The 15,291-nt window shown below is 40.2% G+C and overlaps 2 protein-coding genes across 2 annotated transcripts in view; both read left to right on the top strand.

Annotated features, from left to right (window-relative positions):
- The window catches only part of fkbp10b (FKBP prolyl isomerase 10b), a 261,449-nt gene that overhangs the window by 189,152 nt on the left and 57,006 nt on the right, over positions 1 to 15,291 (top strand). The gene's annotated exons all lie outside the window — the stretch shown is intronic.
- The window catches only part of plce1 (phospholipase C, epsilon 1), a 103,201-nt gene that overhangs the window by 38,436 nt on the left and 49,474 nt on the right, over positions 1 to 15,291 (top strand). Inside the window, exons 6-7 of the mRNA XM_044013430.1 lie at positions 7,115 to 7,299; positions 8,286 to 8,428. Of these exons, the coding sequence (XP_043869365.1) occupies positions 7,115 to 7,299; positions 8,286 to 8,428 (328 nt within the window). The remainder of the gene's footprint in view (positions 1 to 7,114; positions 7,300 to 8,285; positions 8,429 to 15,291) is intronic.

Below are 15,291 nucleotides of genomic sequence, written 5' to 3'. Positions count from 1 at the left end.
GAGCTGCTGAGCATACCTGGCTTCTCAACAAGTTTTCAAATAGACTTGGCGCAGTTGATTTAAATGTGCATGGCAGTGCGGGTGGGCAGGGTGCACATTTTCTTCATTTCCCGCATGCATGGGGCTCTGTCGGCTCCAATTAAATAAAAAAAATGACATTAAAGCAACAGAACTGTCTCACACCCAGACAAAAGAAGTGCATGTAAAGCAATGCAATTCCTCCTCCTCTTCACACATTATATACGTTTGAAAATAGTGACAAAGAACATTGTTCAGTGAACTCTGCTCAGGATTTTTTTTTTTTTTGCAAAGGGGCAGGAAATTTCCAGAAACTCTCCATGGGAGCTTTAGTACTTTAGACACTACTTCAGAAATTAAATGCAATTAAGATTGCAGTTACACTGGGTATGTGTCTGTTTTGCAGTTATTCTAACTTATTTTGGTGACTCTCTGCTTGACATGATTTGTTGTGAAGCTAGTGTCGCTGCATTTTTGCGAGGGAGTGCACACGTGACATCCAAGTGGCCTTTAATGTCCCCTGCTAATCCTCTCTGTTTAAAAATATCTGATGAATAGGAAAGACAATTTATGGGCTGAAGAAATAAATAGCAACTCTTTTATTTATGTACGTGTACAGTTTTGAGTATGTATTATTAATCTTTCCCTTTTTTTGTGCGAAGGGTTCCCAGTGGGCTCATTTTGAAGGCTTCACCTAATATACAGAAACATCCAGACTGTTATGTTGGAGCCAAATTACAAATAATAGGAAAAAGAAAACATTTTATATTATTTAGTTGGGGCTATAACATTAACTTGATTAAAGGTGCGGTCTGAAATTAATTAGTAAAAACTTTTTATATTGTCAATCCTTTTCACACCATTATGACAATGTTAAGTATCATTATTGAATCATTGTGATTCCGACTCAATGTTGGGGCTGTTTGAGGAACACTGACACTTCTTATTTTACAAAATAAAATAAATAAATAAAAGAAATCGACAGATAATTATCAGTTGTAGTTTGATTTTGATTCATGTATGCCATAATATTACCCCTTAAGATAAAAGTAGTGTATATATATATGTTGGTAAGTGTGTTGTAGGGGGTAGACATGACTCCAGTAATCTATTAGAACATTTGCTGTAATCTGAAGTAATTTTCACAAACTACAGACTATATATGATCATTTGAACCTTAGTATTAAAACTCTCATAGACCAGTACTACAGTCACGTGAAGCACATGTCTTGAACTGTTTGGTGTGACGTAAGGTTTAAAATGGACGTCTCACCCAGTGACCTCAGCTGCAAGTTCAAACCAGAATAACAGTGTTCTCTGAACATCGTCCCCCCCATTAACCTTAGCTAACCACAACCCTCCAAGACGCTTCTAAAAGTAGATTTCAGCCCAAACAAATTTCTGTTTTTTGAGTGTCAGCGTCGTGGGAGAGTATGTCAAGGGGGCTTTGGCAGCGAACTGTTGCATTATCTAATTTCTAATCCCATATGAGAATATGTGTAACGCTGTTGGAAACTGGACTGTCTTGGTGGAGGTTTGTGTTCTCCGAGTGCTTTCTCCAATAAAGAGTGACTACGACTGGTGCAAGAAACTGAATCCAGGAATAATTCAGCAAGTTATAAATCCATCCATTTTCTATTGCTTTATCCTCCACATGAAGGTCGTGGGGGGGCTGGAGCCAATCCCAGCTGACATAGGGTCCACTCTGGACAGTTAGCCAGTCCATCACAGAGCAAACATACAGAGACAAACAACCACTGACTCACACATTCACAGCTATAATCAAATCAGTGTCCAATCAAACTAATCCCCAATCTACATGATTTTGGATTGTTGGAGGAAGTTGGAATACCTGGAAAAAACCCAGCACACAAGGGGGAAAACTGGGGACGCAGTTGTTTCATGTATAACAAATGTATGAAGTTTGTCTCATTTAGTGTTTTGCAGAGCAGTTGTGATAGAAAGGTTATAATGGAATTGAGGCTGCACAGATTACTCAATTATGAATTGTTTACTAAATGAATTGTCAACTATTTTGATAATCGATTAATCGGTATGAGTGTTTTTTTCAGTAATTAAGACAAGCTTCTGAAATGTGACTATTTTCTGTTTTCTTTGCTCCATATAACAAAGAAATTATTAAAATTGAATAATTTTGGTTTGTGGACAAAACTCATCATTTCCAGGTTTGGTAAACATGAATTTGGAAATATTGATCCATAATGAAAAAGATTAATCCTGCCTACTGTCTATTTACAACGGCCTATTACAATGATAATCGCTATACAAGGGTAACGCAATAATCAACGTATGAAAAGACATCATCATGTCTAACTGTCTCAATGAAGAACACAAAATGCCCCTTAAAATGGAAACCACCTTTGTTTTGTTAAAGGTGCAGTAATTAAAATATTATTCAATATTATTGGTGAAGTTGCTGAATATTCCTCACCTCATTTGTCCATCCTAACTCAAAAGATGATTACTTTGTCTAACGTGTTCTCTTGTGAATACATGGTGGTCCGAATTTGCTCCTAATATAAATAAAAAAGGCTCTTTCTGGGTTAATGAAACACAACAATTCATACAGTCAAGTGATTCCACTCAAAATATTTTATCTTGAATTTTTGCCAAATGAAAATAATTTCCCCTAAACGTTTCCCTCATTCCTCTGATAAACGCCACAGCATGAAGTCAGGCATTAGACAGAAATGCACTTTTTTAAAAGCTTCTTATGCTTAAAATGAAATAACCATATCTCACAAGTCAGAAAGAATAGTAGGATGAGAGGTTTAATTTAAAATATCACACTTTGACATTGCTCGTCCTTTATGACAGATGCTCGCGTTGCGATGGCGGATGCATTCACCTTAATCTGGAGTAATGGAAGAAGGTGTGTTGTGTCGTGTTTGTGTTTGGACGATTGTGTCAGTGAAGGAATATGCAAGTGTGCTGCGGGTCAGTTATCAAAGTAAAGAGGCCAAGATGTGGCCGGTTGGGTTTCAGGCAGACGACCTAAGCCTCTCCAGAGTCCTGCACGCCCATACTTACTCAGTGTGTCTGGTATGATATACATTACGGCACGGGCATGAGTCAGAGTGTGTTTGCATGTCTGCATTTTAGCATGTGTCTTTGTGTGTGTGTGCGCATTCCAGCTCAAAGTTCATTAGATCTGTGTGGTACCTCACAGTTTCCCCCTCGCTAATCCTTTCCCAGAATGGCTGTTGCCAGGCAGAGATATTACCCAACGGGTACGAATGGGTCTTAATAAAAAACTCATTCATAACTGTAGCTTACGTAGACTGATTGTCAGGAAAGTAAAAGCCATGGCTTCAGTGTGGGTGTTGGGCCACTTGAATTTGTTCTCTTGAGATTTGAGTTATAGGAACTGTCCTATACATTTAAACCCTAAAAGAAGACATTTTTGGAAGTGTGGTTATATGAGGTACTGAGAGGAAGAAGAAAACACTGATTTTAGCTGCTTAACAAAAGGCTGTTATAATATAATAATATCTTAAGAATATGTATGACAGCCTTTTTACAACATGAAAACTGTTGCTTTGTAACCTGCATCTATCAACAATTTTACATCATGGCACACTGCACTTGTTGATCCCCTGCTGCCTCAATCAGTGAGTTCAAATGTGTTAGCTTTTTTACTTACTTATGAATGAAATCCCTAATTTAGTTAAGTGGCACAAATTTACCAAACGTAACAGCAGAACACCAGCAGCTCCTGGTCTCGCGCTCTCTCTTGATTGACTGAGCTGCTAACATACAACAAATGTACTCATTTCTGATCAGGACATTTGTATGATATCAATGCTGATTTGGCTTTGGCAACCTTAAGCCATTAAATATTTCAACTTCAGAGACTGAAGCTAATTATGCAAATATAGCATTTTCATGAGATTCAGGCTACAGGATTTGTACATAAACTCGTAGCATGAAACGTGTGCGTCATGTTTGGTGTGAACACGCCATTATAGGCAAAACGGTGTATTATTCTGGGCAAGGGGTTACTGTAACTTATTCTCTAAGCGGAGCTCAATCAGTGGAGCTGCCTGTATCTGTCCTGTAATTTACCTTCATTAAGCTTTGGCCGCTTGCGTTTCCTGTACACATGCAGTGTAACATGAGAAACGGGGGCTGTATCAGTGGCAGCTGACTCATCTTGTATGTTCACTGGCTACACGGCAATAGTGGTACCACTGTAACTTACCAGGAAGAGGGACATAGTGAACACTTGGCTCATTCCTTATGTAACTAAGCTGAAATATAATGTGCGTATCCTCGCCTAATGTGGCTGTGCATAATCTCTGTCCCTCTCCTTATCTGATTTCATTTTAATGTGTTATTTACTCTTTATTTGACAGAAACTAGTGAAGACAAACTATTTTACACTTTCTCCTTCACTTCCCTGTGCCTTCAAGAGCGCATTTCCACAGATATTTTGTTATTTATGGATTCACTCACATGTCTTGGGACGTCTGTGAAACCTGAGAGTGAGATCAAAGACTCATCTCTCAAACATTGCTGATATTTTGGGCTGCACGGATCATATTTGTTAAATGCACATGCATTGCTACTCTACAAGGTGTAGTATTATTATTTTGTGTTTGTGATTTTGAATCAAAGATAATCCGCACTGTCGATACGATTGCCTCGGGATTCAAAGATGTGTTTGTTTGTGTTTGTTTGACGACAGCTGCTGCGTGTCCATCAAGAGCGGCACCACATTCCCCTACAGTGTCCTCTCACACTGCCAGGCTTTGTGTTACACACACACACACACACACACACACCAGTAAATACAATGTGCACTCTCACACACTTTTTCGTCCTTCATTTATTACTACATGTCTATAATGGACCTGTGCAGTCTAATGACAGTGTTCCTTCCAAATGTTTTCATGACAAGAAACTTCCTTTAATGTCAGGAAACCAATTGGATTGAACTATGCATTTGTGACTAATATTTATTTCATTGCACCTCAGAAACGTGCAACCTTACAAACCCATCAAGTAACTTCTGAATCCAATAGGATAAAGGTTTCTTTGGAAGTATAAAGCTTACGTTTCATCTTCTACTGGATTCTGCTACTACCTTGTGTACCTTGTGTCTACTGCTGCATGAGAGTGGAACTTTAGAACGTGTAATTATGGCAGTGGAAGTCGTGCACAGGACATCCTGAAACCAGAGCTTCCAGTAAACTCAATGGTTGAATTTCTATGTTCGTATGATAGACACCAAAAAAAGATATTAGGCAATGTAGTTTGTAAGTTGTTGTGAAACAGTGCAGTGTGTGTGTGTTTGTATCCCTCGGAGTATCCCAGTCTCTTCATCTGTAAACATGAATGCTGGTATGTCCTTTCCCTCGAGATTTCCCAGATCTGACAAGAGCTAAGCCTACACCCCATGGAGGAAACCCATCCCTCTTAGTGAACTACTTTGCTGTGTCTTATGTCTGTTTGTGTGCATATTATGCCAGTGTCACAGCACTGCTGGCTTGTGTGTAATACAGTATATACAGGACATCTTTTTAAAGCATAAACACAGATTCACATGCACATTACTGTATATCAGCGTTTGCATCGGAACATAATGAGACAGTGCACATCAACACTGTCAATAACAATTACACCTCAGCTCTATTATCTCATTAGACATGAACTGTTTTCATTCATGTATTGATTTTGTCTGATACTGTGATATCCATAGCTGCTCAAGACATGGCTGCACATTGCAAAAAGGATGACTCCTCTGCCCTTTCACAAGCAAGTCAGTGATCTGTGGCAGCCTTTGAATACCAGAAAAAGATGTCTTTATTCTTTATTTTGGTAACAGACATCTACAAAACCTGAAAAGCAGATAGAAAAAGCCCGTTGTTTATTAATCATCTGAAACTATTTTAAAAGACAAAACTTATCAATGCTCTGTCAGTGCTTTGATTAAATAATACAAATTGTATATTTCTATACTTCTGTGCATCGACAGCAAGCATTTGTTCAGTAGACTGCTTGTGTCACAATAAAATGCACGTTTCCTTGAATGCATCCTCAGCAGGCATTTGTTGATGAACAGCATGTGCGTTTGCAGAGGTATTGACATTTCTGAGGGTCACTAAATGCACCTCGTAGCCACTCCTCTAAACTCAAACATGCTGTGGACCCTGCACTACTCTCACTTGCTCGCATGCGCTGGAGTTTGTGTTTCATGGAGTGGAGAATTGCCCTTTAGAGTTGTGTTGTTTATTAATAATCAGGAGGAAATCACATCATATATGAAATATAGTCCTTGACCCATAATGCATGCTAGTAGTGCCTTGATTGGGATCTAACATGGCGTTGCAAGATGGCAGCGTCCTTAAAGCAAGGGCCTTGCAAAAACCCCATTAAAGAGCTTATTCTAAGCCATTTTTGGTTTGCATATGTTTATAACATAGTGGACTTTTAGTGGCGTGTCAGAAGAACTTGTTTGCAGGGTCACATGCAGATGTTCCAAGAAGAGTGTGAACTGGAGGAGGGTGTTGTTTAAGGTCAAAATGTTTACCCATTTAAAAGTTTTCAGTGGCGCCTTCCCTCTGTCTTTACACTCATCAGCTGCTTCTGTTTCTCCCTCTTCTCTGTCTTTCTCAACCTACGTGTTTTTCTGCCTCGCTGTGATGGTTTCTGCCTGGATTCTTTTCTTCTTACCTTTTGTTGTTGCACAGTAGTCTGTCTCTCTGTATATTCTTCTCTTTTGGTGCGTTGATTTCCTTTCTGTTGAACTGAAATCGCCTCTGAGAACGACCACAGTGGAACAGCTGGTGACAGTGACCTCAGCAAGCACATTATATAACAGTGCTCTATATCAGCTTAAATCTCACATCTCAAATATACATCTTTTTTTGATGTCTTGCAATGACTGGAAAGAGCTCCCTCTTGTGGCACTTAAAGATAAATCACCAGGACTGTATGTGAGAGATCAAGACAGCATTGTCAAGACACTTGAGAAATAAAAGATTATATCTAGTTATGGCTCTAATGACTTTTCAAAACTCAAAGAAAGTTCAATATCGCTTCCCACTTATGTCTCAAATGACTTCCTCCTTAGGTTACCAGCTGTGTGCAGGAGAGAGAGGACGTCAACCTGATTCATCCTGCCAAGAAGCTCCTGCTGTATCTTCATGGATGTGTGTGTCTCAGGGCGTCTCACTGGCTGGTACACGCCGTCAGCGACAGTCCAGCATCAGCAACACCTGATCTGAACTCCTGCCTTAATCCTTCTCAGCCACTGAGGTTTGTATTTGTAGTCATTATCGCTTTTTGCCTCATACACTCTTTCAAGTCACATTAAATGTGTGGTTTAAGCAGACATATTTTGGGCTATATTGATCTCTAAATCTAAAATATCTAATCGGGGTGTTCAGAGATATTGCTACTCCAGCATTGGCAATAACTCAATAAATAAAACAGCTGCAGAGAGTTTCAGAGATGCAGAGATTGCCTTGAGTCATCTTTTGCTTATGAAATAAGTGCAAACTGATGAAAGGAGCTTTGGCTACAGAGCTGTGAACTCAAAATGTTAGTATTTTAACTTTTCTCCAGTATTCTTGAACCCTTCTTTCTATCTTTGCTTGCGGTCCAATGTTTGCATTTTACGTGCACTTGTATTAATACAAAAACTATTTGTTGAGTGTACACTGCATGGTACAGTATGTGTTTATGGAAATGTATGGGACTGTTTTTCATATGTTAGTAATATTTAATCCTTAGCCTATCACATCCTATGATGATTATTTTTGACCAGGAACACTGACTAAAATAAGTAAACACTCAAAGTTCAATAAAAGGTTGTGATCAGATGCTTACTGTGGAGGAAATCAAGAGGTTTTGAGACAGTTAGATCAAAATGGCTTTTTTTTCTTGTACAGTTGGTCGAATTAGACCAGACACTGGAGGAAACCTGTGAAAGGAAAAAGTAATTTATTGTTTGGGTTTCTCATGAGAAAGCTAACCGATGGTTGGGGGAGTCGACAGCCCCCAATCTCCCCTCAACACGACATTTAATGACTCTGAAGCTGTTAAATTAGGGTACAAATTCTGCATAGTTCTGCTTTAACAATCAGCCCACACGCTGTATAAAGTTTTATAGAAATATAAAGCTGTTTGGCTGTGTTATGCTAATGCTACTACTGCATGAAAAGTGCACATGGCTGTATGTCTTAAACACAGGTAGACTTTGTTTTTTTCCCTCAGTCACACTTGTCCTCGTTTATCTGTAGGTTGTATCGATCTTGTGGCCAGAGGACGTCAGTGTGTTCCCTGCTGACTGGGGCCCTGCAAGAGGCCACGGCCGCTCTTGGAGCCCGCTGCCCTCTGCCTTACGTGCTGCCTCAGTGTCCCAACAACCACGGCGTGCTGAAAGGTAGGAGTGTGTGTGTGTGTTTGAGACATTATTTAAGCACCAAGGATCAAAGAGTGGCTTTATCCACTAGATCTAAATGTCTTCATCTGCCTATATCCCTTGATTTTTCTCTATTCCCAAAGACTGGGTCAGACCCACAAATGGGTTGTGGGAGATTTTTTTATGGGTCCCCAAAGAAATTAGCAGAATTTTCCCAAAGTTTTAGATTTGAATGTATATGTAGCAAATAACATTGTATGTATTTACCATACATTTCTTGGAAATGATCGGTATACCAATTCAAATGATATTATGTGTTACAGATATGGCTGTAAATCAGTCGCTACCATATGTACTAATTGCTCTTTACTCACAATTTACATAGAAAGTTTGGGAAACACTGGTTCAGTTTGTGCTGCAGCAAAAGTTCATTACTCCACTCATTCTTGCACTGGTAGTTTAGAATGCTGAGTCAGCGACACATCCCGCCCTTTTCTTTTCAGAAGCCAATCATCTGCTTTATAAAGGGCAGTAACAATATAGGAAATGCGTCTATTAGTCATGGCAACAACTTCCTATGCTTAAGAAACCATGAACGATAAATGGGTTGGATGATAAATGCTATAAAATATAAAAAATAAGGACAGTTTCAGAGATGGGAGAGATTGCCTCAGGTCATCGATGAAATGTGTGTCTGTTCATGCTCATCTGATGAGAGGAGCTCACCACAGGGAGCCATGGTCCCAACCATCAGTATTTTAACAACCTGTGGATGAAACGCAACGATCAACAACAGTCTCTACCAATCTTGCCTCCTGTGGGTTTAAATGTCTCACCATTCATTTAGATAGCAGCCTTGAATTGTCAGTCTGAAATAGCTGCCTGAAGGCATCACTAAGATGGCTTCCCAGCGGCCAGGCTGTCATAGAGGTACTTTGATATTACACAGTTCACATGAGCACAGTGAGAATCAGCGGTTTTCATATTTATTTTGTTCAAATGGGGACTTTGGGCAAAGCAACTGTAGGCAATCTGTTTGATTCCGAGAAGAAAAGTTCTCACTATTCCTCTGGTGATTGTTGTTGCCCTTTTTCTCTTCCTGTTGTTTCTTTTCTCTTCTGCTGTCCTTTCTCCTTTTCTCCTCATACCACCCTCTCTCTCTCTCCCTCCCTCTCTCTGTCTGCCCCCTCTCTTTCAAAATCAGACACTCATACATACACACAATGGTCAAGTGGTGTGCGGAAGAAGAACAAGCCCCAGAACATCACAGCGTCCGTGCAACACTTGAGCCTGGACGCGCAACAACATCAGAGAAGAGGTTATATGCACATCAAACACACCCCGCACACAAACCTGATTTTATGTCTTACTGAGGACCCTAACCCTAAAACCACGTCTTAACCCTAAAACAAGCCCTTTAAAGTTTTGGGGCCCAGACAAAATGTCAAAGTGTCCTCACAAAGAGAGGTTTGTACATTTTTTTTGGACCTCACAGAGATATTAATTCATGTACACACACACACACAGACATATATTAATGGATATACAACCCTCTCTGTCTCTGAGATACCCGGAGGAAGACATTAAACAGTTAAACCTATTTTCTTAATGTGATAAGAAAACAAACAAATTCTCATCACGCATAGACTGTGTCACCTCTTCTTCTCCCGCTCTCTCTCTCTGTCTCTCTCGCACTCTCTCTTCGCATGACTTCATTGTCCAACCAGTTGTGTTGTTGGTCAGTCGCTCTGCTGGTAACTGTTTGTCCACCTTCTCTGAGGATGACCGATGTCACATATGACTTGAATGTAAGCTGATCCTGACATTAATTTCCACTGGCACTGGGCCAGGGGACAGGCGGTCTCCAGCAAAAATGAAGACAAACAGCAAATGCGTGCACACACACACACACACATAATATCACACAAAGACACAAAAGCATCAATTCCTTTTTTCCCCCTGCATTTCATTCCGACTTGCTTATTAATCCCGATAATAGCACATTTTCAGAGGCGGAAAACAAACGCACAAAAGCACACGACGTTCATATCTTCAACATGACATCGTGTTCCGTTTTAATGGGTATGACAGGAAACAAAATAGAGCCAGACACGCGCACACATAGCAGCTTAGGGGTCTTGGCAAGACTAAGGTTTCACAGAAACTCACTTGCCACTCTACCACACACACACACACACATACAAACACAATTGGTGTGAGAGACTCCATGTCTCTCTGTCCCGGTCCCAAAGCTACCCTGATACCTCACACTATGCACGAGAATTACCTTGCTGGACTTAGCGCCATAGTGTGTGTAGTTGTGCCATTTGAATTATTTGAGATTTAGTGTACCAGAGAGACATGTGTCCCCAGAGATGATGATGTAACAGATATTTAGTTGGTATTTCGAGACACTGACTCCTCTAGCTCACTAGCGCTATGCTAGCCAAACCAGAGCTTTGTTGTTGTTGTTTACCTGCAACCAAACTGGAGTTACTGTGATATGTGGCGGTTAACGAGTCAGTCGTCCACACTATGGCGTATCGCGTCACGTGTGTGTGCATGTATTTGTATTTGTTCCACATGGTGACCAAAATCTGGTTCTAAAGAGGCAGAACCTCATTTCTGAGGAACTGGTTAAATTTAGGGCTAACGTTTCAATTGTAGTTAGATTCAGGTTAAGGATAAGGATAAGTGTCCGAATGAATGGAAGTCAATGCAGTGTCTGCATAAACCAGTGTGTGTGTGTGTGTGTGTGTGTCTGTGTGTGTTCTTGTACGGATATCATTGTGAGGACCAACACATTTTATAAGCCATAGGGAGTGAGGACATTTTGGCTGGTCCTCACGTTGTGCCACCCCTTAAAAAGGCTTTTTTGAGGTTAAGACTTTGTTATATCTTTGTGAGGTCCAAAAAAAAATGTGCAGAGCTATCTTTGTGAGGACATTTTGACCTTATGGGGACATTCCGGGCCCCAGAACTTTAAAGGGCTTTTTAATGATAACCCTTTAGGGGTGAGGGTTAGAATTAGGTTTATGCTAGGGTAAGGCACTTAATTGCGTTAAGTAAGGGTCTAGGGAATTCATTATGTCCTCACTGTGTGTATGTGCGTTTGTGCTGCAGAGCTCAGGGCAGAGAGAGAGAGAGACAGAGGGAGCTGGATCTGATCAAAATGAGACCTCATAATTAAAATATGACCAGCTGTATCAAACACGAGTAGAATGAAATAGTAATCAGTGTTCGTCTGTTCCATATAAAGCCCTGGTACAGTCTACAGCTGATCTACACGGAAGACCTGCTAACTATTAATGAAATAGCTAACAGCCAGCACTTGTGGAAAGTCCTACATCTTATGTAAAAGGTTATGTCCTGATCAGAAAAAAAAAACAAAAAAATCCCCACAACAGCTCTGATCTGATACTTGAGGAGGGGATTACATCATCTCCAAAAATATGACATATAAGAGTGACTCAATACCACTTAGTCGACATGGTCGTTGAGATGTTCACAACACATTTGTGCTGATGCATTTAGCCCCCCACCCCACCCCCCCCAGGCCATTTCAAGCCATTTCACAAACATAATGCTCCATCAGTGAAGCACATATGTTTGGCTCACATAAATAAGAAATTGTTGCTGCTTCTTTATCTACGTTTTTACTGCCTGTGTTAAGTGAAGCATGTATGTGAGATTATGTTGACCAGTTTTTTTATTTTGTGTACTGTATTGGCTGATCACTAGTTATCCAATCTCACTTTATTTGTACAAGCACTTTAAAACAGTCACAGTGGAACAAAGTGCTGTACAGCATAATAAATACATGACATAAAAGCTCACATGAGGCTATAAAATACTTATGTATTAATGTATTAAATAAATGAAAAGACATAACACATGGGTAAAAGTAGCAGCCATACAATAAAAACACATCAAATCATTTAATTACATTATTTAATTTCACTTGATTATACAATACAATATAATATAATTCAGTGATGTAAGAATACATTATCTAAGTTTTCATATAACGCTGAGTCACTTATTGCACATCACATTCATCCATTTCATGGTACAGTTGCAGCTTATTCACTGAGTAAACCTGAGAAGTGGCTCTGATCCAAATGCTTTCAAGGACTACCCGGAAATTCGCCCCGTGTATTCATAGAGTTTTAGTGGGAGTGTTGAGAGGTGGAATGGTTTCCTCGACCTCCTCCACACTCAATGTTGCACACACACACACCAATTAGTGATTGTGAATTTGTCCGATTTTTTTTTTTTTGTGCAGTTGTTATGACTCAGATCAGATTTATACAGTTGATGTGACTCAACTTACATTTTTTTCAGGGCTGTGTGAAAACCGAAATCCAAAGCCCACTTCTGATTTTCAAATCACATTAAGTGTCACATCAGTGTGTGGTCCTAAATCTCATATACACTGACCATCACACCAACAGGGACTGTAATGACATATTGAAATACATACAGTATAGAGTACTTTAATATGGAGTTTGGAGCTCAAACAGCTTCCACACTAGAGCATTTATGAGGTCAGGATGTTAGACTGACAAGAAGGCCTGGCTCACAATGTCTGTTCCACTTCATCCCAAAGGTGCTCGATGGGGTTGAGGTCAGGGCTCTGTGCGGGCCAGTCAAATTCTTCCATACCAAACTGGTCAAACCATGTCTTTGTAGTCTTGCTTTCTGCACTGAGGACCTTCCTCATACTGCTTCCTCAAAATTGAACGCATAGCATTGTCCAAAAGGTTTTGGTCTGCTGAAACGTTAAGATCGTCCTTCATTGGAGATAAGGGGTTCTAGCCCAATGCCCGATTAAAACACCTAAACCTATACTTTTGTCCATAGAGTGTATGTGGCCATGCAACCTGAATGTGAATGAGAATGATCATATCAGAATCCATGCAGCTTTTTTGCCTAAAGGCATTTACTGAGCATTGAAGTTTTAGACCGGCACTTCCTCAGTGCGGCAGAGTGTCGTCCTCTCGAGCTAAATCTTACTCACAGATTTGCTGAAGCTTCAGAAGCCTCAGAATTTCCCCTACGTGAGCGCAATAAAGGTGCATTTTATCTAACATATCTCCCACTTCACTTGTGTGGACTCAGCAGTCGCCAAAAGGTGCAAGACACTTGTAGTTTAAAGTGTGAACCTTGAAATCTGATCTCAAATGAATCAGATTTGGACAATGCGGCTGCGTAATCTGAGCGTCGCCTGTGTGTCAGTATCTGCATACGCACTTCAAAGTAGATGAACTATCCCTAAAGGTATCTAACATATTTGTATGTGCAGCAACTGAAAAATTAAAAGGTGCACACTCAGGCTTTTCAGATTAACCACTGTATTCTTTTTCTTTGCAGAGAAATAATTTCCCTAAGGGGAGTAATAAAGTATATATTATAATCTATTCTATTTATGTGCATGGGAAAAATGTTAAATCGCAGCAAATCACACATTAGCGACAGATGGATTTTACAGATTTGTGGTGATTAAAAGTGTCTTCACTCTCTTCTCTCGTTTTACTGTGGAAAGAAAAACCTCTGTGGTTTGACCACATTCATGTAAACTATAAGTGGGCGTGGTCTAGGTGCTTTCCTTTGGGCTCTTCCCCTTAATAGCAACATTTACTGTACAGCTGAAAAGGAAGTTGGCAGCCCAGTGAGAGACCATCCATCCTTCCAGCTCAGCTTTACTGTTTCTTTCTTTCTTTCTTTCTTTTCCTTTCGTTCTCTCCCCCTCCCTTCAGTTGTCATTGTGCATTGTGTTGCCTAGTGACAGCTTATGTGATGGGGGATCCCGGTGAAAGGAAGTCACAAGGATTTTAAGGACGCACATTGTTTACAGAGATACATTGTTTTTACAGAGAGTTAAAAACATGTGACATTGGGTGATATCCTCGTATTTGAGAAACAGGTGTTTGTCATTTCTTTCTTAAGAAGCTTTGAGGATATTATTAAGTCAAGACTTAATAATTATTTGGTTAAATAGTATTTAAATGTTAACTTCTGTTTCAAGAATATTTTTTAATGCTTCATGTTGCTGTGAGTTTTTCAAGTGCTCACTCCTCCACACCAAAGTCCAAAATCAGCATTTTTAACTCACAGGAACACAGGAGCTGCTTTTCTACTGTGGCCTTGTTTGGTAAATTTGTGTCACTAAGATAAAACAGAAAGAAAGGTTTTTAACATCAAAGTGACACAATAATACATTTAAACATGCTGGTGGAACCATATAATAATTGGATTGTATGCATTGATTTTGAGTAAAATAAAACAGGATTATTTTCTCCATGCACCCATCCTCTACTTTCTTACCTATATGTTATATTGTTGTGGTTTAGTGTGTGTTTGTGCAGTGGGATGGCCTGATCCAAGTGTAGTGCATGGCTGTGAACTATGTATGGTGTCAGTGAAGGGTGGGCGGGAGATGTCGAGGGGGACTAAGAGGGAGAGGGAGTGAAGGAGGAGAAGTAGTGAGTCTTCAGTCTAGACAGAGAAAGAAAGAGGGAGAGAGAAAAGAGGAGACGCTTTGCTGATAAGCCATGGGAGAGCAGCCAGGTAAGCAAGAGAGAGAGACTAAAAGACAAAGTTGGAGAGGGTTCAAGTCAGAAATGGAGTAAGGGAGAAAGAAATAGAGCTGACAGCGGGGGATAACGAGAGAGAGAGAGAGAAAGAGAGAGAGAGAAAGAAAGAGAGAGCAGCTGCAGGAGAGAGGAGACTGGCGGCTCAAATGTGGTTGAGTGTACCTCGGTCGCCCCGGCACTGAGCTGTCAGTGTGGGAGGCAGAGAGGCCAGCTGTATCCAGCAGCCACGAAGCACGCTCACAGAATGGACTTCCAGCTGATCAGTGAGTAGAGGGAATATACTGTGTG

Source organism: Solea senegalensis, linkage group LG18 (assembly GCF_019176455.1).
Source record: "Solea senegalensis isolate Sse05_10M linkage group LG18, IFAPA_SoseM_1, whole genome shotgun sequence".
In the NCBI taxonomy this organism is placed as follows: Eukaryota; Metazoa; Chordata; class Actinopteri; order Pleuronectiformes; family Soleidae; genus Solea; species Solea senegalensis.
Note: the sequence above shows the minus strand (reverse complement) of the source record. Positions and strands in the feature narration are given on the sequence as shown.